Here is a 19,760-nt window from a genome sequence, read left to right as displayed (position 1 = left end):
AGTGAGCATCGTTGTTCCTTGGTTTTTACACTGCATTGTGGGTTGTTCTTTTTTTTTTTTTTTTTTTAAATAGCAACATTTCATTTTGCACAAGGATTTTGCAAATGAGACAGCGTTTAAATCCTTGATCATCCGTGCCCTGACTACTGAACTTGGGAGCTGATTGAGACACCCTAGGAGGGAACTCATGGTGAATTAGCCTTCTTAGGTTGGCTACCAAATTGACTGAACAGATCTATTATAACTATCTATAATATCATTTGTGGGTTGATTTCACCCAAAACTGTGTCACTGTGGCGTGTTCAAAACATTGCAACTATAACCACTTTTGTGCATCCTGACCAACCTAACAAAGCAATATGATCTCAAATAATGTTGTATGTGTTTGTGTAAGGGTTATCTGTTTGTCTGTCCAGTGGGAGATGGGGGAAAGTTCAAGGAACATACTTAAATTTAGTTTTGTTGCAATTCCATTTGATTCCACTAGGGGAATTCCACTTTACGGTTTAAAAGAGTTAGTTTACCCAAAAATGAAAATTTTGTCATTAATTATTCACCCTCATGTTGTTCCAAACCTGTAAGACTTTCGTTCATCTTTGAAACACAAATGAAGATCTTTGTGATTAAATCTGAGAGCTTCTTGTTCCTCCGTTGACATTCTACACAACTACCACTTTCAAGCCCCAGAAAGGTAGTAAAGACATAAAAATAATCCATGTGACTCCAGTAGTTTAACCTCGGTTTTATGAAGCGACGCTAGTGAAGCAATGACAGAATTTACATTTTTGGGCAAACTGACCCTTTAAGTGGGTTGAGGAAAATTAACGGTAGAAAATTGTGGAGAAGACTTGTCAATTTCAATACACTCTCCAACACTATTCATCCATTCAGCTTTAATGCTTTTTTCCATTTATTTCAAAATACATTAAAAAAAAAATTAAAATATAATATATATTCAGTTACTAAAAAGGGTAAAACATACCCAAATGGTCTTTATTACAACTGGTAATATTTCTTTTTGAAATAATCCTGAGGAAGACCTCAGCACATCCGTTACAACAACGAAACCCACACAAGGAAGAAATTCCGCTCACAAATCTTCAAAATCAATCCAAGACTAGTTATCTATAACAAGTCCATAAGAACACTTGATAAAAAAAAAACACACACACACAAAAAAAGAAGTTATTTCCAGTTTGGTTGTGTAAATGTACAGGTCCAGACTAAAACATGAGTGGTCCATGTGCCTGTGTCCATGTGCTTGTGATGTTAGTATGATCCGTTTATATTACAGCTCTGTGGCAGGTCCCCATTCAATGTCATCAGCTTCATCATCGTCAATACTAAAATCATCATCATCTTTGTCGTTTTCATCGCTGTCACTGTCGCTTCCTCGGATTTGTGTTCTCCGCATTTGCATGGCTTCATGATGTGCCAATCTAAAAGAAAAGATTTATTAATGCATTTAAAAATAAAAAATAAAATTGATATAGTACTTTATCTTCCTCAAGCATAAGTTGACAGATCAAATAGAAATACTTACACTATAAATGAAGGGGAAGATTTCCTTTCTGGTTCTGCCATACGGGCCTGAAACAACAACGCATAAAATGATGAATAGCTCCACCAAATATTTCTAGATATGTAATATTAAACGTAATAAAATACCTCAACATGACTTAAAGGGTTAGTTCACCCAAAAATGAAAATTTTGCCATTATTTACTCACCTTCATGTTGTTCCAAACCCGTAATACTTTCGTTCATCTTCAGAACACAAATGAAGATCTTTTTAATGAAATCGAAGGGATTTCTGTCCCTCCATTGACATTCTACACAACTACCACTTTGATGCTTCAAAAAGTTCATAAAGAGATTAATTCATATGGATTAGTTTTACTAAACGGTTCAGTCCAAAATTTCTGAGAAGACACAATCACTTTATATGATGAACAGATTTAATTTAAGCTTTTATTCACATATAAACATTCATCAACATACACATCAGTTATGGTAAACGGAAGCTCAAGCATGTTTGCTTGACGTGTGAGAACCAGCGAGGTTCATTCTCATGTTAGGCAGCACGTTTGAGCTTCCACAAGAACCAGCGAGGTTTGTTCTTGCACGTCAAGCAAGTTCGATTGAGATTCTGTCTATGTTCGCTGATCAATGTTTATATGTGAATAAAATCCTAAATTCATAAACTGCCTGATTCATATGGATTAGTTTTACGATTTCTTTATGAACTTTTTGAAGCATCAAAGTGGTAGTTGTGTAGCTGTCTATGGAGGGACAGAAATCTCTTCGACTTCATTAAAAAGATCTTCATTTGTGTTCAGAAGATGAACGAAAGTCTTACGGGTTTAGAACAACATGAGGGTGAGTAAATTATGATATAATTTTCATTTTTTGGTAAACTAACCCTTTAATAAGGTAGAACATGTTCCTGTATCAACATCCTTTTAAGTCCTGCAATCAGATTTTAGAGTAGGTTACAGTTAGGGTAAGGGAAAAGGATTGGCTTTTGTTGGTCCATAGACATGTCCAATTTGATTAAATCATGCCGTACCACTCAAACCGGAATTCAGTGGATTTACCAATCAATCAGATTGGTACCTGATTACCAATCAGATTTTAGGAAGATTCCTAAGGTACGTCAAGATTACCTCTGGGATCAGGTGAACGTGATTTCACAAAGTGCAACATGTTCCTGGATCAACATTTCAATCAACCAATCGGATTTGTGAGACAAGTTTAGAGTTTATGTCAAGTTTAGGCTTACATCCAGGGTTAGGTGCTTCTACATAAGTGTTATTCACCTCTCATTTCCCTCTGAATTTAGGGATAAGTTATGGGTAGGGTTAGGTTTAGGGGTAGAGATAGGGTTAGAACTAAATTTTCGGACAGGAATGTTGTTCCAGGATCAACAAAATATGTTGACCCATATGGCAAAAAAAAAAAAAAAAAAAAAAAAAAAAAAAAAAAAAAATCACAGTCACCCTGGGATTCGGGGCATAAAGAACATTATCAATCTATTGTTTATGTCTGCTTTTAGGTGTAGGTTATGTTTAGTGTAAGGGTTTGGGTTTTGTTGGTCCTACTAAGGATGTAGATCCAGCAACCAGACCTACTTGACTAGTACGGAAGTGACTTAAACTGCAATTCATCGACTGGCTGCTAGGGACAGGCTCCAAAAGAGAGCAGAATCCCATTGACCCCCATGTTAAAATGGCCAACTTTACAGTAGAAAAAAAACATGTTTACAGCTGGTACAAATTGTTGTTTTGGTCTATACTGCTAATTTTCTGTTTAAATTATATTAAGCCTTAAAGTTCTGCATAATTAAGGGCATGGTCACTTGAGTGACAGATCAATTGCCGCTGCTGTCTGTGAGCCGTCACTTTACCTCAGCTAATTCCAGCCGCTGAATTTGGCATCTCTGCCGTGTTTGTGCTTTTTTTCGGGATTATTTTATACAATTTTCAAATAATATGGCTTGCTGCGTTAATGGTCAAGACTCGAGACATGTCCTAATTAACTAAAACATGTTGTCGATTGGTCATTGGCGTGGGTATTAGGTATATATGGTACCTGTTGCAGTTTCTCCTCTATGGCTGACAGTGGAGGGGTCTCTGATTGGACTTCTTTGGGATCTGGTGCCCTGAAGTTGGGTGGTACATCGGAAGGTGTTGGTGGTGCGGCCATTTCACCGGTGCTGAAGTCTGAATCCGTGAAGCTGCGCTGCGAGGGGACATCGTCTTCTTGTTGGGGAAAGCCAGCGGCAACGCGTGGAGAACGGGGCTCTGGAACGTGGAGGATAGGAGGTACTTCACCGGGAAGTAGGGTGTACTCAGGCTCTTCCTCCAAATATGGCTCTAGGTTGTAGGAAGGTTCAGGACTAGGATTCTGCCCAGTGGCAGGCTCTGAGGAGCGGGCTAGTGCACTGCTACGGTGTCTGGAGATGCCTTCTGTGTGCTCTTCCAGGTCCTCGTTGTCTGTGTAGGCTTCGCCATCTGTGAAGGCCTCACCGTCAGTGTCCTCGTAGTCACTGGCACCGCTGAGGTAGTCAGAGTTGTTTGCACGACTCAATGCGTCAAGCTCCTCCTCTCCGCCTCCCTCCAACTGAACAAAGACCAAATCCTCATTAACCAATTCAAGTATGACATGCAGGTTCTGCACCAATTTTGCATTCACGTCTTGTCAGAATTATTGCAATTGAGAGATCGCAGAGATTTGTTTCAGAGCTGTTGGTTTTGGGCTGTTTTGCATGACGTCACAATGGTCAAGTTGGAGCATTCACAAAGTTTTGAGTTTCCAAAAAGTTCAGCAAAGACAAGTAAGGTTTTTAACGTAACGTAATTACATTAATTCGACAAGACGTGAGCGTACCATTATGCCACTCTACGGCTCTTACCGCTACTTCAGAAACCCAGACAGGTTTAGCCTGCTGCTGCCGAATCTTGTCTTTCAAAATGTCATACCACATATTCGCACCAGGCTGAAGATCAATGCGTGCTGTGAAGGAATCCGAAAAACCAGAGATTGCCTTTCAGAGTACATAAATTTCTGAAAGCATTTTCAGAAATGATTCAAGCAGAGAATTTAAACTTTGAAGATAGGCTTTGAAGGTTTACCGGAAAATAGATGGCTATAGTGTTTCCTCAGCTTTAAGGCCTGAGCGTAGAGGCGACGAGAGCTCTTGTTGGAGCCTGGCATGTATTTTTGCCTCATGGCCTTCACATCCTTCCGACTATGAGGATCCAAGAAGAGCACCATGGGATGGTATTGGATGTAATTCAATCTTTCTACCGCAGTGGGTGTAATGTCCAGCAGGGGATGCTTTTCCTGCAAGTCAAAGCAAGTTACTTAGTTGACTGAAAAAAAACTAGTTGGTGTTTGGCTTATACTGACAGCATTAAATATATATAATAAGAAAAGGTTACCTGTTCTGCTATCCGCCTAACCGTGTCCAGTTTTATGACACTGGATGAACTATCACTTCCACTCCTGGCTACCATTTCTACAAACCAACAAAATGGAAACATTGAATGGAAACAGAGAAGAAATTTCAACTGAAAAATTAAAAAATATTTATCTCAAAACCTAAATCCAATTTTTCATACCTGCAACTTCAAATTCATCAGGCAACTCTCGGGCTAGCTTCTCATTCGCAATGTCATTCAGAGGACCCAAAATGACAATTGGCCGTTTGAAATTGGCTGCATATGAGCAAACAAACGCATGTTATAACCATAGACTCCATCAGTAATAGTCCACTATCATTAAAATGGGTGCAATCCGTACGAAATGGTACTTTTTTTTCTCCATCAAACACTAACCCTCTTTCAGCAGGACCTTCTCATATGCTGGAAATTTGCCCTGAATCGTCAACTGTAGGAGGTCATCGCGGGTTCTTCTGGTATTCTTTTTGGCCCCCCTTAGGCCCCGTAGCTTCCAGAATTCGGCTCTGGGGCCGGAGGCTTGGCGCTCGGCTGCACTAATTCTCTGTGTCTGCTCCAAATTGGCCAGAGTTTCAGCCCTAAAACAGAGAGAGAGTCAGACACCTAGAGTACAGGTAGGAACTGCAATGTAACATACAAGCATACAAACTATCCATATCTATAGATGAAAGACTTAAAAACTACTACTTTAACAAACCTGGCCTGGTTAGGAATGGTGCCTTTGTCCAGTTCGTGTAGATCATTGCCCATGCGCACAGCTAGCCACTTTCCCAGCTTCCCGTGATACATGGTGTCCAACACTCTGAACACCTCACCTCTGGTAAAGCTCAAGCCGACGCTGCTATCAGCCACATGGTCAAAGTGTGTACGGATGTAGAAAGAGTCACCGAGGCTGGACTTCAAAATTTTTTTGTAGACTGAGATGACAAGAGCAGAAATTAATTTGGAAATGGCATTCGTAATCCATTTTACTTCCTCAATGTGACATTTTTGTTTGGAATACTGCAAAGAATTGTGACTTATAATATCAGAACATAAAGGCACTCACTGTCCATTTTGTTCTGAGTTCGAATATCAATACGCTCCCCAGCACGGATGTTCATGAGGTACATAGCTGCCTCCTCTCTGGTGAAGTGGTTAAAGTCTATGCCGTTTACCTACCAAAAATAACACAGAGTCTTGAAGAATGGAGAATATAGCTGAAAGGTTTGATCATGTATGACATGTACATGATTCTTTGGTCCTACCTCCAGTATCTGATCACCCTCTGTCATGCCTTGCCTCTGGGCTGGACTGTTGGGCTGGACACCACCAACAAAGATGCCAACATCATTTCCTCCCACCAGCCGCAACCCAACGTTGCCCTCTTTCACAAAGCTGATGTGGTTCTGGTCCGAGCTGTACCTGATATAGGAAAAAAAAAAAAAACATCATAAAAAAAAAAAAGATACATTATTTAATTAAATATAAATAAAAACAATATAAATTAAATATAATTTAATTTATACATTATGGTAATGTTTTTGTACTTTGTAATAATTGTAAATTAAAAATGTAATATAATAAATAATAAATAAAAATAATTTTAAATAATTTATTTTTATAATCTAAATGTATGCTTATTTAAATTATATTTAACAATAAATATTAATATTATTAAAATAATAAAACAAAGTATAAAGTATGTATACATTATGTTTATTTTTTTTTTACTGTCTTTAATTTGTGCTTATTTAAATTAATTATAAATATAAAATGATTAAAATATAAATTAAATATAAAGTATTTATAAACCATGGTAATATTTATTGTAATCTTTAATTTATGCTTATTTTAAAATTAATTATAAATAAAACATAATATAATCAAATATATAATTTAATACATTTATATATAAAATATATAATATAATACATATAAACAATTGAATAAGAACAAAGTATTTATACATCATGTATACATGTAGTAATTGTTGTTTTGTCTTTATGCTTTTAAGTCTTGAACTGTCATGAAGAAAAATTTAATTTTTCCTCATTTAATTTTGGGGTGAAATATGACCCACTCATGTGTTGTCTTTGATCTGCATACAAAGAAACATTACATTTCTCACCCCGGGTTTGGTGTTGGCACTGCATCTGGAGGAAGTGAATAAAGTGGCTCCTCTACAGGTTTCGCTGAGATAAAACAGATACAATTTAGTACCCTACAATCACTCAGTAAGTTGCAATGCATTATGGGTGTGTTTTTGGACTAATGATACTCACAATTCAATGTGGTGTGTTTGGGAATGGACATGTTAGAGCGGAGAGTGCCATTAGCATGTGGGTAACTGAAAGAAAGAGTCAATCGATATTCACATTCACCCAATAAGCGACTTGATTCCATAAAATGTCTTGAGGAATTGTTTGGTTGCAACCAAAGTGTTTGCTGACCTTCACTATGATATAATCTTAAGTGTGGATTAGATAAATATAGATCATAGGAGACGTTCTGAACCTGTGATCGCTGTTGCGGCTGGGACTGTCAGATCTCCTGAGAGGTGACGGGGCCCTTTCTGATTCAGAGGAATCTGCCGAATGAACCAAAACAACATTACAAAGACCAAAAAAAAAAAAGGATGTACAGATCTAGAAATATGGCAACATGCATGGCATATTTCTCCAACGACCACTCAGACATGTAATAAGTGCACTATACAGACCTTCAGGTGGTGGTCTGGCAGGAGAGGCTCTGAATGGGGGATCTTGTCGGTTGTTGATGATTGGCACTTGCATTTTAGCCCTGAGACAAAACAATAAATTCAAATATTTATATTTATATGCAGAATAATAATCAAAAATAAATAAAACAGCATTAATATATCTTACTCTTGTCTGCTTCTTGAGTTTTTACTGACTGGAGACTGTGATCTCGGAGGAGAGTTGTAACTTGCATCTGACTCGGATTCTGAAGGGGCTAATTGAATATGCAAATTAGAGACCATTATGGGTTGCTAGCAACTCAAAGGCAGTGAATTTAAAATGCAAAGTATCATTTAAAATTCTAATCGCTAAAGAATTAGTAAATATGACTTGTATGAAAAATTAATGTGTATATATTCTGTAATGTGTATGAAAAAAATGACAATTTAAATAATGTACACATGAATATTTACATATTTAATATTTATCTATTATTTAAAAAAAAATGTATACTTATGATTGAGATACAAAAAAAAAAAAATACAGAAAAAAAATATTTCCATGCCATATTTATATATCATGGAAAATTAATGTGTAAATATTAATGTGAAATGTGTATGAACAATTACAGAATTTAAAGTAATTTACACTTTAATATTGAAATAACATAATAACGTACACATGGATATTGAAATATTTAATATATACACATTCATATTTAAAAAATATTTTTCATACTTAAAATTAAGGTACAAAAAAAAAAAAAGACAGAAAAATTATTTCATGCCACCAATATATAATTATATATTACGGAAAATTTATATGAAAATAATAATGTGTACTTACAGAATTTACACATTAATATTTAGAAAATAATGTGTAATATTTTAAATTATTTTTAATGGAATCAATATTTAACCTAGAATATTCCCTTTATGATTCGCTCATACCTCTCTGTACAGGGGTTGAGGGTTTCGCCCATTTTGGGGGTTCCATTACAGGGACTGCAGTGACCTCAGGGGTCGCCCTGCAAGAGAAAGAGGGCAGATGGGAGGGTGAGAGAAAAAAAATGAGGATAAAGGGATACTAAATGATGCTTGTCCTTGAGGAGAGGGGGAACTAATGTTAAATCATTGAGGGAAATATTCACCTCAGGGTTTCTGGGGGTCTCTCTCATTGAAAGGGGTGGGCTATCCACTGCCATAACTAATTATAGGGTCAAGTCTCAAAAATTAATTATTCATATGGACAAGAAGAAAGTACTAAACTAAACGTATCATAAAGATCATTGGATCCAAATCTATGATACCCCCATCTCTATTACACCACTGGTTGTTGAGAATAAATAACCTTAAAATAATATATATATAAATAACCTTAAATAATATAAATAAAATCTTATATAATGTGTTTATAAATGGTGCTTATCGTATTATGTGGATAATTTGATTGAATACTTATGAATTTAGATATTAGATACAAGATTATCTAGATCTTAGGAGCAATATTTCCTTTTCAAGTGGCATAAATCAACATACTACAGGAGAAAACTCAGGTTGATTTGGTGTCTTTTATTTTAAAAGATCACACATCACATTTTCAGATATTACAATGAAAGAAAAATACATGAATGCATACAAGCAACATAATTCAACACAAAAAAATAAAGCAAATAAATGAAAAACAACAGAATAAACTTTTGTCTCATCGTGTACAGGCAGATGATTGGCCCTAATGAAAGAGTCCGATGCGAGCTGCATTAAAAGTGGCAGTGAGGCGTCCCTCATGTGTACCTGTATCTATTGCGGGACTCCTGGCTGGCTGGAGTCCCCTGTCTGCGTTGAGGTCCGGTACTATCGTCCGATTCAGACTCTGATGCAGCTGTATGGAAAAGACATGCTCTTGAATGAGTCTGCTAAAATGGCATACAGAAATGAAAAAGAAGTGCTGTATGGGGTGAAAATCACCTCTGGGTGGAGGCCTGTAAGGGGAGGCCATGCGGCGAGGGAAATCCTGAGACATGCTAAGAGAGGAAGACTTCATTCCTGGAGGAGGGAGATCGGGAAGCACCCTGGGAGAAGAGAAGAGGCAATGGTAAATACATTATTGAAAACCTATGAAGTGAAAAAGGGTATCACAGTGCATGTTTGAGAACTGTTAACTTATATGAACATCATTCAGATCTGGTCATTTTTTTTCAAGAATGAAACTTGTTGGGAAAAAGAACATTTTTTTCTGTTTCCAATCATACTTGAGATTGTCTTTCAAACAATTCAATAACTTGTCGATACGGAAAATGTGCTTAATGTGTCACATTGTATTTGCATTTGGTGTCTACTGCTCATGATGTGGACACATACTTGTATCTGGAGTGATTTTCAGGTCTAGGACTCTCACGTCTGGGAGGCGGAGAGGCGCTCCGGTCTGAATCGGACTCAGAAACAGCTGGTCACACAAAACAAACAGTCATTAAACTATAGAAATTCAGTTGTCTTCAAGGTTTGTGCATATCATTAACTGAATCATTCGGTGAAGTATTTGATTCCAGAGCTGGTTTATAATTAATATGGTAAAATCTATGTTGTGTTAGAAGATTTTGAGGCAGACCTCTGTGAGGTCGTGAGGCAGTGGAGGAGCTCCAGTTCTGCGTGACGGGTGAGGCTCGAGGGTTTGGCAGTGTGGAGATCCCTGAGAGTACCCTGAATCAGACAAACAAACATGTGACCCATGCATCTCGCCCAAACAAACAGCAGCATGAAAAAAGCAAAACAAAAACACACACACAGAAGAAGAAGAAAAAAAAAAAAAAAAAAAAAAAAAGCACAACTAAAAATTTAAACAGAAAAAAGACTGCAAAACAAAAGACAGAACAGAACAGAGAGAAAAAACAAAAACAAAAAAAAAACTATAAAATAAGAAAAACAAAACAAACAAACAAACAAAAACCCTAAAAAAAAAAAAAGCAACAAAAAATTAGATAAAAAATAACTAATGTGAGCCATGCATCTTACCCTAACAAACAGTATCATGAAAAATATCAAAACAAAAAACAAAAACATAACTACAAATTTTTTAAAACAGGCAGAAAAACAAAAAAACAATACAAACAAAATACAAAAAAAAAAAAACCTGGAAAAAAAAAAAAAAAAAAAAAAAAAAAAACCTAGACAGAAAAAAACTAAAAATGAAACAAAACGAAAAACCCTGCCAAAATAAAAGAGATAAAAAGGTAATTTTATAAGCCATTTATTAGTTCAGTTTCATCATAATTTCGAAACAAAACATATAACTATGGTTCTGCAGAGCTGAATACACATGAAACCATGTTTACTTGTATCGGTCTCTGTTATCGAGAGTGTCGTGTCTTGAAGATGGCGGCGAGTTGCTGCGGTCCGATTCAGACTCTGAGGGAACTGCACAAAAGCCAAAGCATCAGTCAGCTAATTACATAAACAACTATGGGCAAAGTATGGGTCAAAACCTCTTGACCATGACAATTGATAATTAATCTGACAAAATGTTCTTCATTGCTTTGCTTGTGTTTCATAAATGACAGCCACTGAGTTTTTGCACTAAGGCTCACCTCTGCGAGGGGGCATCGACTGGGTAGGTGGTCTTGTGAGCGTAGAGCGCAAAGGGGGAGATTCGCGTGGTTTCGACACAGGATTGGCACGACTTCTGTGGATCAATGAGCTCTGTTAGTGCAAAGGCCATTTAACTAAAAGAGATCAGGTCAGAGTTGAGGTGTTCACCTGCGAGAACGTCGGTCTCTTGGACGGGATTTTCGATTTGTGGGGTTGTCAGAATCCAGGTCTGAGATTTCTCCAGGCAAAAATTGAAAAGTTAATATCAAAACCCATGTTAATAGTGCCTTAGATCAGCTGTAAAAACAACTACTCTCACCCTCCAGCTCGGAGCTGCTGTCTTCCCTCCTCTCGTCCGCACTGTTTTGAGGACTGTCCTCCACTTCAGGAATGCTGACCAGGAATTTTCTGTCGTCCCTCAACACCAGCATGGTCAGTTTACCTCTAGACTTCTCCACCAGGTGCTTGGTCTCCAGCAGGGACAGATTTTCTGTCGTCATGCCGTTAATCTAAATGAGAAGTGTTAAAAAGGTTACACAACATCTAAGTGCAATAGAACGGTTCCTAAAGAACCTGCTCCTCACCTTCAAAACAAGATCTCCTTCCTGAAGTGTGCCCTGTTTGGCAGCCAGACCGGTGGGAGTCATGTGCTTGATGAAAATCTGGCTCCCCAGCTTCATTCCGTACTCTGCAGAGAGAAACAGGTTGAAATCTTGGCAAGAACCACAAATAATTACTCAATGCAAAGCAATGAGAGTCTGACCATCTGTGGGTTTTTTCTTGATCAGGGTTGTTCTGATGGGTCTATCTTGCACTTCCTGACTGGGCAGCCTCTTGAAGCCGGACATGATGGGGAGGTCATGACCGTTGCGGTCAGGTGTGACGCTTCGAGCTCGTCGGTTACGGCTGGTGTCAGTGCCACGCTGACCTTTGTATTGAGGTCCATCATCGTCTAGTATGTTTGATTGTGAGGCAGAACGAGTAGGTCTGTTGCTCGCAGGGATCTGAATTGTGCGTGGCCTCTTTATAGTCTACAAAATGAACAAACAGAATTGTTTTAAACCGCAAAAAAATGTACCTAAAAATTTGTTCTGGCTATGTTTCATGAATGTTTTTGGTAATGTTTTTACTTACAATGTTTGCCAATTTCCCACAGTTCCTCAGATTTTGAATAGTGAAGAGTGAGGTGACGTTCTCCATGGAAACACCATTCACCATAACTATCTGATCTCGTGTACTGTGGGCAATAAATCATGTGAGTCTCTATCACAAAAAAACATCTGCCAAATATGTTTTGAGTATGTTGGTTTTTCCATCTTGTACACAAACTTGACAGGTCTGACAGGATTACACAGGATGTGTGGGAGGAAGTAGTGTGGGTCTGAATGTCTGAGTGGACGTGTACTCACTGAAGTCGGCCCATGGCGGGGCCGCTGGGAAGCACATCAGAGACCACCACTGCTGTGTCCCCGTTTACTGGGTTGGGCTTGTCTCGTCCACCTGAGACCGCAAAACCGAAGCCGACCTTGGAATCCTGTGAACAAAAGAATAAACAAGCACATGAATGAATGAAAGAATGGATGATCAAGCAAAAAAAAAAAAAAAAAAAGAAAGAACAAATTAGTGAAAAAGTATAAAAGAATGTAAGAACAAAAAGAATATAAGAAATTACCAAGAAAGAAAGAAAGAAAGACATACAGACAGAAAGAAGATAAGACAAATAAAGACCGAAAGACAGACCGAAAGACAGAAAACAAAAATAACTGAATAAAGAACAAATGTGTTGAAAACAAATTTAAAAAATGAAAACATAAAGAACAAAAACTAAAAAAAGAACAAAAGAAACAAAACACAAAAGAATGAACAAGAAAAAAAAAAAACAACAGAAAACAAATACACAAATGAACAAACAAGCAAAAAAAATTTCAAAACAACTGAACAAAAAACAAAAAAAAAAAAACAAGTGAAAAAGAAAAATGAGAACAATCAAATGATAGAAACAACAAACCAAAGAATCAAAAAAAAAAAAAAAAATAAATAAATAAATAAATAAATAAATGGCACGAAAGACAAAAGAAAAAGATCAAATAAATGAATAAATGGATTAAAACAAACAAGCGAACGAAAAAAGACTGAACAAAACAAACAAACAAAAAAAATTAAATAAAGGCAATATCTTTCGATGATGAAATGCACCACATGACCCTAAACTTGACATTCCACAATTTCGGGTGTGTCCTAGTGACAGGTGGAAAAAACTCTTTCGACAATCATGGTTTCACAATTGCTCACTAAACTTCCAATCAGTCTCGACTTTCAATTGTTTGGGAAACTGTAAACCTGGTATCACATTGTCTGACACACCTGTACAAAGCTAGATAAGGTGTGGCTAAGGCGAATTAAACCCTTATCCGCAACTTACTTTCGATAACGTGACCGTATGCTGCTCCCATATCGTCATCTCCTCCATGTCTGTTTTCTGAAATGATAAAGAAGTGTTTACATTTATTTGACAAACATCAAGCAAACAACAACAAAATATCCAAACATTTACAAACTGCCAAACGAAAACTGTTCAGACGAAAAGCACCAGTTTTTGAGGGCCTCACTTCTTTTTGGACGTCCAGCACTCGGCTGTTGTTTGTCAGCTCGGCTGAGCATGAGAAGGAATGGCTCTAGCTGAGCATGCTCCCACCTGCTGAATTCCTGCCATACAGGTACAAGGGGGCGGAGCCAGCGCGTGACAACAGTGATACCGGACACTTCCTCACCAACGGCTCACCAAAACCAATAAACAGTCTGACAATACACGTCTCTCAGCAGACATTCGTTGAGTGGCTAAAATCACTGGCATGCCATTTGATTTTGAAACCAACCATTGACTACTACTCAATTCATATTTCATATTTAGTACGGCTGATGCAAGTTAATTTCTGTATTGTAAATAAAAAAAACAAGGACTGAATCATAATATTTGCACTCAAATTGAATTATTTTATTTTTTCACATTTGATTTGAAGCCAAACTGTTGAACGTGTCCCCTAACAAAGAACTGCAACCATCATAACATACTTTGAGAGCGGTTTCTATTGGACTAGAGAATTCCTGGAATGCTTCCCATGTTTTTATTGGCTGCTGTCAGCAAGCAAAGGTCAGAGAGAGTCTGTGTTCACAAAGATGATCAATCTTAGCAAAACGAAACAAATGTATCACAGTTTCCGCAAAATAGCTTTAGGTCACTAGTAATACTTTGAAATTGCGTAGGTTTTTGATATGAAACAAACTATGACTACTGTTGATGTCAACAACGGTAGTCATAAAGGAAGTGGTTTGCACTGAGGAAACCAGCGATGCAAATATCAGCACTACCCTTTTCTAGGGAACTCCTTTCATGGAATATGTTGGACTCTTACAGTCCGGTGATCCTACACCTGTTCTAACATACTATGCTGTAGTTTATGATTATGAATACATCACTGCACACCACCTCTAAAGCCCTACAGACATGAGTGAATGGGTCACCAGACTCCCTTAATTTATGTAAACTCACTTAAGTATACCTCACTTTTTATGCGTACGCGGGGGTCATTGTACAGTGTGTGCGTCGCGAATTTCGTCAACAGAAGAGTACGCATTTGAGTACACGTTGAGGACGTTGAGTACACGTGCCGCTGGATTTTTTTAACTGTTTTGTAACAAGTCACACATTCGTTTAATTTTTTTGGCAGTAATTAATTTATCTACAAGGTGGCAACCGTGGCCTAGGGCCGTTGATTCACAAGGTAGTTGAAGAAAATCTGCATAAACACAACAGACTGGAACGCTACAGCGACGATTGAGGCCTACATAGATGAGAGATTGTGCATAGAGGTTAGAAACTCTAGCATGAAAGATGTTTACATGGGTAGTAATTTGTGGCGAGAGATTGCTCAAAATCGTGCATGCGTCGAATGCCTGTGTACGCGTACGAGTCGAATGAAGTATACTTTCCAAGGCTGTGCATTCGACTGTGCGCGTACGCATAAAAAAAACTAAGTATACCCAGGGCTTAACCAGCACAATCCTCGAATCATATGGACCATTTTTATGATGCATTTTCATCATGCTGGAGCTCGACAGCCCCAGTCCCCCTTCACTTTCATTATACTGAAAAGAGCAGCCAGGACATTCCTCAAAATATCTCCTTTTGTGTGTCATGTGAAAACAAAGTCATACGAGTTTGAAATGACATGAGGGTGAGTAAGTATCTCTTTAAGAGTCATAGCTGCTAAGTCATAGGTTAACAGCAAGTAAGCAACTAGAAAATGACTGAAATCACAACCATGTCCTTGAGCAAAGCACATGACTCTAGCAATTAGTGTACTACAAATAAGTACACCATTTACCAATTTATAGTACACAGTCTGTATGTAATTTAGGCTATTTTACTCCACAGAAACAAAAGCAACACACTCGAGTCAACAGGTGCAAGTCAGTATTTACCTCTCCGTAAAGTTGTCATTACACAGCTCAGATGACACATAACGCTGTTTAGTAAACTTAAGACAGCTCATGTTAAGCACATTCAACAACTAGCATAAACAACTAGATACATTATGTACTCACCGTCCCTTTAAATCTCACTTCCATTTTCAGACAGAACTAAGCACCTCATTAGAATAGGAGCGTACACAAATCAGGGTATCCAAATAATTTGTTTCAACATAATATCTCCATTTTTAAAGATGAACATTACGAGCAGTTCACTTTCTGTAGCCCACAGGAAATATGGCAACACATAGGCTTACTGAATGGTTAATGAGGGAAAAAAACAAACTGTGTATATTACAAACCCCCACCTGAGCCCATGGAAAGCTCCGCCCACTATAGCTCTACAAATCCTTTGGTACTTTCTGATATTAATCTTCCCTCAAGGAATTAAGGAGGAACTGGGAAATCTAGCTGAGATGGTCTCCATTCACTGAGGCAATGCCACTTTATGAAGACTATTGATGGATGGAAGATGTGTTTATATACAATTCTTTATCCAGTTTTTAAAAATGTCTTTTTCCCCAAAAAAGCAATGTTTCATTCTGATAACAATCCCTCACAAAAGCGAGTTGCTGAAGGACGTTGATTTGTGCAGCACTTTGGTTACACTGACAATCATTACCTCAGTCTGTTAATGTTTAATATGCACACTGGCCCAGAGAATGTTTCTGCATATATTGGCCTTGAGGAAGTAGAACACAAAGACTGACGCTTTCACTTACACTTCAGCATGTGGGTCAGTGACAGACAGTGTCATAAAGTCCACAATTGTGATTTCAGTATTATTAATATACTATTATAGTATGTATTAATATTGAATTCGATTTTATTTTTATATTTTCAGTTCTCATTTTAGTTTTAGTAATTTTGTTATGTACTTTTGTCATTTTATTAGGTTTTTAAAATATATTAAAATATATATATTTATATAAAAATATAAGAAGTGCCTCTTAAAGAATGTTTTATTTTATTTCCAACTTTCAAAAGTAATTTAATAGTTTTACTATTAGTTAACAATAATAACACTGTCCACAATAAAGAAAAAAATATATATCCAAATTCTTAGAAATGTACTCATTGTATCCATGTAGGTTTCGAAAAACGTATATAATTTTCAACAAGTGTCAAATTAAAAACTCTAAAAATGTCATGTGGTGCAACTGTCAAGTACATAACATATCAAGTACATGCAAAGAACATATTTCCCTACACCTTGAATACATGTGTGTACACAATCATTATTTTCAAAAACAAACCACAAAATCAAGGTACAAAAAAAATAAAAATAAAAAAATATCATTACATTTTGAGGTCACACCACATGACATTTTACAACCTGAACTTTGCCTTGTCATTAAAGTAAACATTTTGAGAGACCTTTTTCTTGACCTTGACACAGTTATGAGGGTCCGCAGGGGTCCTCTCTTTGACATAAATTCCTGTTTTTTTTGCATTTTAGTCACACCATATTTTTGTCTTTATTCCCCCCTCTGTTCTTTAAATAAAAATATTTAAAAAATGAACTTTAATTTAGAAATTACAGACATGCTCATCATTGATGACATGTATTTAAAGGACTGTATTTACGAAAGGAATTTATTTTAGGAAGTATTTTAGAATAAATGAATGGATCCTGAACAAAAAATCTGCACTGGCCCATGTGATTTGTCTCAAACCACTTTATTCTGTGCAACATAAAAGAAGATATTTTGAGTCTCAATGGTTAATGAAGTAAATGGTAATGAAAACTGTTTCTGATTCTTCAAAATATATTCTTTTGTGTTACGCAGAAGAAAGAAAATCATACAGGTCTGGAACACCATGAATGTGAGTACAATTTTAAGGTGAACTATCCCTTTAAATCATTTAACAGACAATTTATGGGTGAAAAAATAAATAAATAAAAAAATCACAGACTTGCATTGAAGGTCGGAGCTCAACCATGTCTAGAGCCTACAATATCACAAGAGAAATCACATAGCAACGTGCTAAAAACTGAACACCTTATAAGAACAACACTCAACAACAATAAAAACAAGATTTAGAGGAATACAGCTGGATTTCCCATAAAAAAAAGAGGAGGGCTTCATCTCTGTGGTTACACCAATTTAGGAAGAGATGAAATCAAAGCACACTTTTCCCAAAAACTCAAGTTTGGTCATTTTACTGGAATCATTTCACACCCTCAGGCTAACACTCTTGACAGGAAATGTAGGAGGAATGCACAAATGTCAGATGGTGTTGTGTTAAGGTGTGCCCCCTTAAACATTAACGCTTCCACAATAGGAGACCATGGGTTTCTGGTGGTCCAGCCCAGTTCTTCACAACTGTTTACATTTGTTGTTCTGCTTCATAACAGAACACTGAGAAACAAAGAACATATGGTTTGTTTTTACACATCAAGCTTACAGGGAACATTCTTAGAACTTTGGCTAACATCCTGGCAAATTTTGAACGTTCAGATAACTTAATGGGAACGTTAGCAAAACATGCTCAAAACATTTTTGTATGGGCAGTCTGGCCTAAACCTTAAGACATCAACACACCTCAGTTTCAGAGCATAAAACTCATACAATGACAAATAAAGAATTGAATACAGTTGATAGGATTACATACTATACTACTAACCACACAAAAAGTGCTTTTCAAAACTAGCAGCCTATCCTTGACTCACAGACATCATCGAAGAGAAATGTGGATAAATAGGAAAGCTGTTTCTCGAAACCACAGCGAAACTACAAAGCACGTATTGACTCAAATGAGTGGCATAACCAGTTAAGCCAGATGAGTCTGAGGGTGCTGCAGCACTGTTTCAACAATTGGTCCCGCGAATCGGTTCTTTCGAACAAAAGAATCGATTAAAGTACCACTTCACTGCAAACGTACTAGTATGATGTAAACGTACTGCTATTAAACTCAGTTTTCGGCCCATTAATCATTTTAGTTCACTTCAAAAATCTTACTCTCAGGTCACTCACTGGTTCTTGGTTAATTAAGAGACGGATATTTCCAAAAAAAACGGTTCTCAGTTCAGTTCAGTCAATTGCTGACTCGAGAATCTTTACTGACTTAGTACGATTTTGCTACGCCTACGAGTCGCTAAGAAAGGGTTTGTGGCTCAATGGGTTCATTCATAAAAAGATCCGAAGATCCGATTCAAAAGAACGATTCGAACGAATCGGACATCTATTGCTGTGATGTTTAGGAAATGTTTACAATTAACAATGGTTCTTACATAAATTAGACAAATAAAAGTGCATCAACGTTCACATTTAGCTGTCAACAAGTCTGAATTTCCAATTGCTAAATAACACGGTGGATACAAATTTTCAGGATATAGAAATAAAGGTTCAGAATTAAGTACATCGCCATAGCTAATCTTTATGAAAAGACTTATAACCACAACAACAATAACCACTATTAACAAAGGTTCCCATATGAATGAGACAAATGTGAGACAAAAGTGCATCCACATTATTCACATATAGCTGTCAACAGGTTTCCTTTTCTAAAAGTCGTTTCTAACGAAGATATAGCTATAAATTGTAGAAACAGTAAATTATCAAAAGTGTCTGTTAGCAAAAAACAATCAGGCAACACATTATTACGAAGACCAAGTATCTATAGCAGAATATAAGAAACATGTAGCCTAAGAAACATGATCTAATTTACCAGTTATAAATTCAGAATCGTCCATGACACATGTCGCCAATTATTTAGCGTAACGTCCAGCCAAACAGCTTACATTTCAGCAAAACGTGAAACATGACTCAGACCAACGCAAACAATCGATAAACACAACAAAGCAGAGGAGGAAAGAAAACTCTCGACTCACATACCTTATTATGTGTCCCCTTTAAAAGCTAATACTAAAATTCACAGTTAATTCCGTATTGGAGGCCTTACAGGGCCTAGTACCTGCAGTTTATCAATAAGGTTTCGTTATATTCCCTTGCATCTATACAGCACCTGATCATGTACCTGCAAGTAGTGGGAGGGGTTTAA

The 19,760-nt window shown here is 37.0% G+C and overlaps 1 protein-coding gene across 6 annotated transcripts; it reads right to left on the bottom strand.

The window, feature by feature from the left end:
• Window positions 1-878: 878 nt before the first annotated feature.
• On the bottom strand, window positions 879-19,760 carry tjp3 (tight junction protein 3). 6 transcript variants are annotated; one of them, XM_051907660.1, is made up of 31 exons: window positions 19,595-19,760; window positions 13,648-13,704; window positions 12,635-12,759; window positions 12,360-12,462; window positions 11,989-12,256; window positions 11,810-11,913; window positions 11,545-11,734; window positions 11,394-11,463; window positions 11,225-11,319; window positions 10,973-11,054; window positions 10,249-10,340; window positions 10,002-10,086; window positions 9,609-9,712; window positions 9,435-9,522; window positions 8,592-8,668; window positions 7,828-7,915; window positions 7,662-7,741; window positions 7,457-7,529; window positions 7,225-7,289; window positions 7,071-7,134; window positions 6,208-6,364; window positions 6,009-6,117; window positions 5,658-5,877; window positions 5,339-5,538; window positions 5,123-5,218; window positions 4,943-5,019; window positions 4,634-4,844; window positions 4,414-4,514; window positions 3,591-4,121; window positions 1,544-1,590; window positions 879-1,439 (listed from the first exon to the last, which is right to left on the bottom strand). In XM_051907660.1, exons 2-31 carry the CDS (start codon window positions 13,693-13,695, stop codon window positions 1,289-1,291), a joined length of 3,801 nt encoding a protein of 1,266 aa, XP_051763620.1. In that variant the 5' UTR covers window positions 13,696-13,704; window positions 19,595-19,760; the 3' UTR covers window positions 879-1,288. The 6 variants fall into 6 exon arrangements, with proteins under 6 accessions (XP_051763620.1, XP_051763616.1, XP_051763617.1 ...); XM_051907656.1 differs by lacking the exon at window positions 19,595-19,760 and adding an exon at window positions 15,831-16,035 and having other exon boundaries at window positions 11,225-11,316; XM_051907657.1 differs by lacking the exon at window positions 19,595-19,760 and adding an exon at window positions 15,831-16,035 and having other exon boundaries at window positions 11,394-11,454.

This window comes from Ctenopharyngodon idella, chromosome 10, assembly GCF_019924925.1.
Source record: "Ctenopharyngodon idella isolate HZGC_01 chromosome 10, HZGC01, whole genome shotgun sequence".
In the NCBI taxonomy this organism is placed as follows: Eukaryota; Metazoa; Chordata; class Actinopteri; order Cypriniformes; family Xenocyprididae; genus Ctenopharyngodon; species Ctenopharyngodon idella.
Note: the sequence above shows the minus strand (reverse complement) of the source record. Positions and strands in the feature narration are given on the sequence as shown.

Excerpts from the sequence above, each read along its gene's own strand:
- tjp3 (XM_051907655.1), bottom strand. The coding sequence starts at position 15,854 with ATGGAAGTGAGATTTAAAGGGACG. Across the intron at positions 11,464-11,544 it reads CAGCAGCTCCGAGCTGGAGG|AAATCTCAGACCTGGATTCT; the intron begins GTGAGAGTAGTT and ends TTTTGCCTGGAG. Across the intron at positions 7,530-7,661 it reads TGCCAGACCACCACCTGAAG|ATTCCTCTGAATCAGAAAGG; the intron begins GTCTGTATAGTG and ends TTCATTCGGCAG.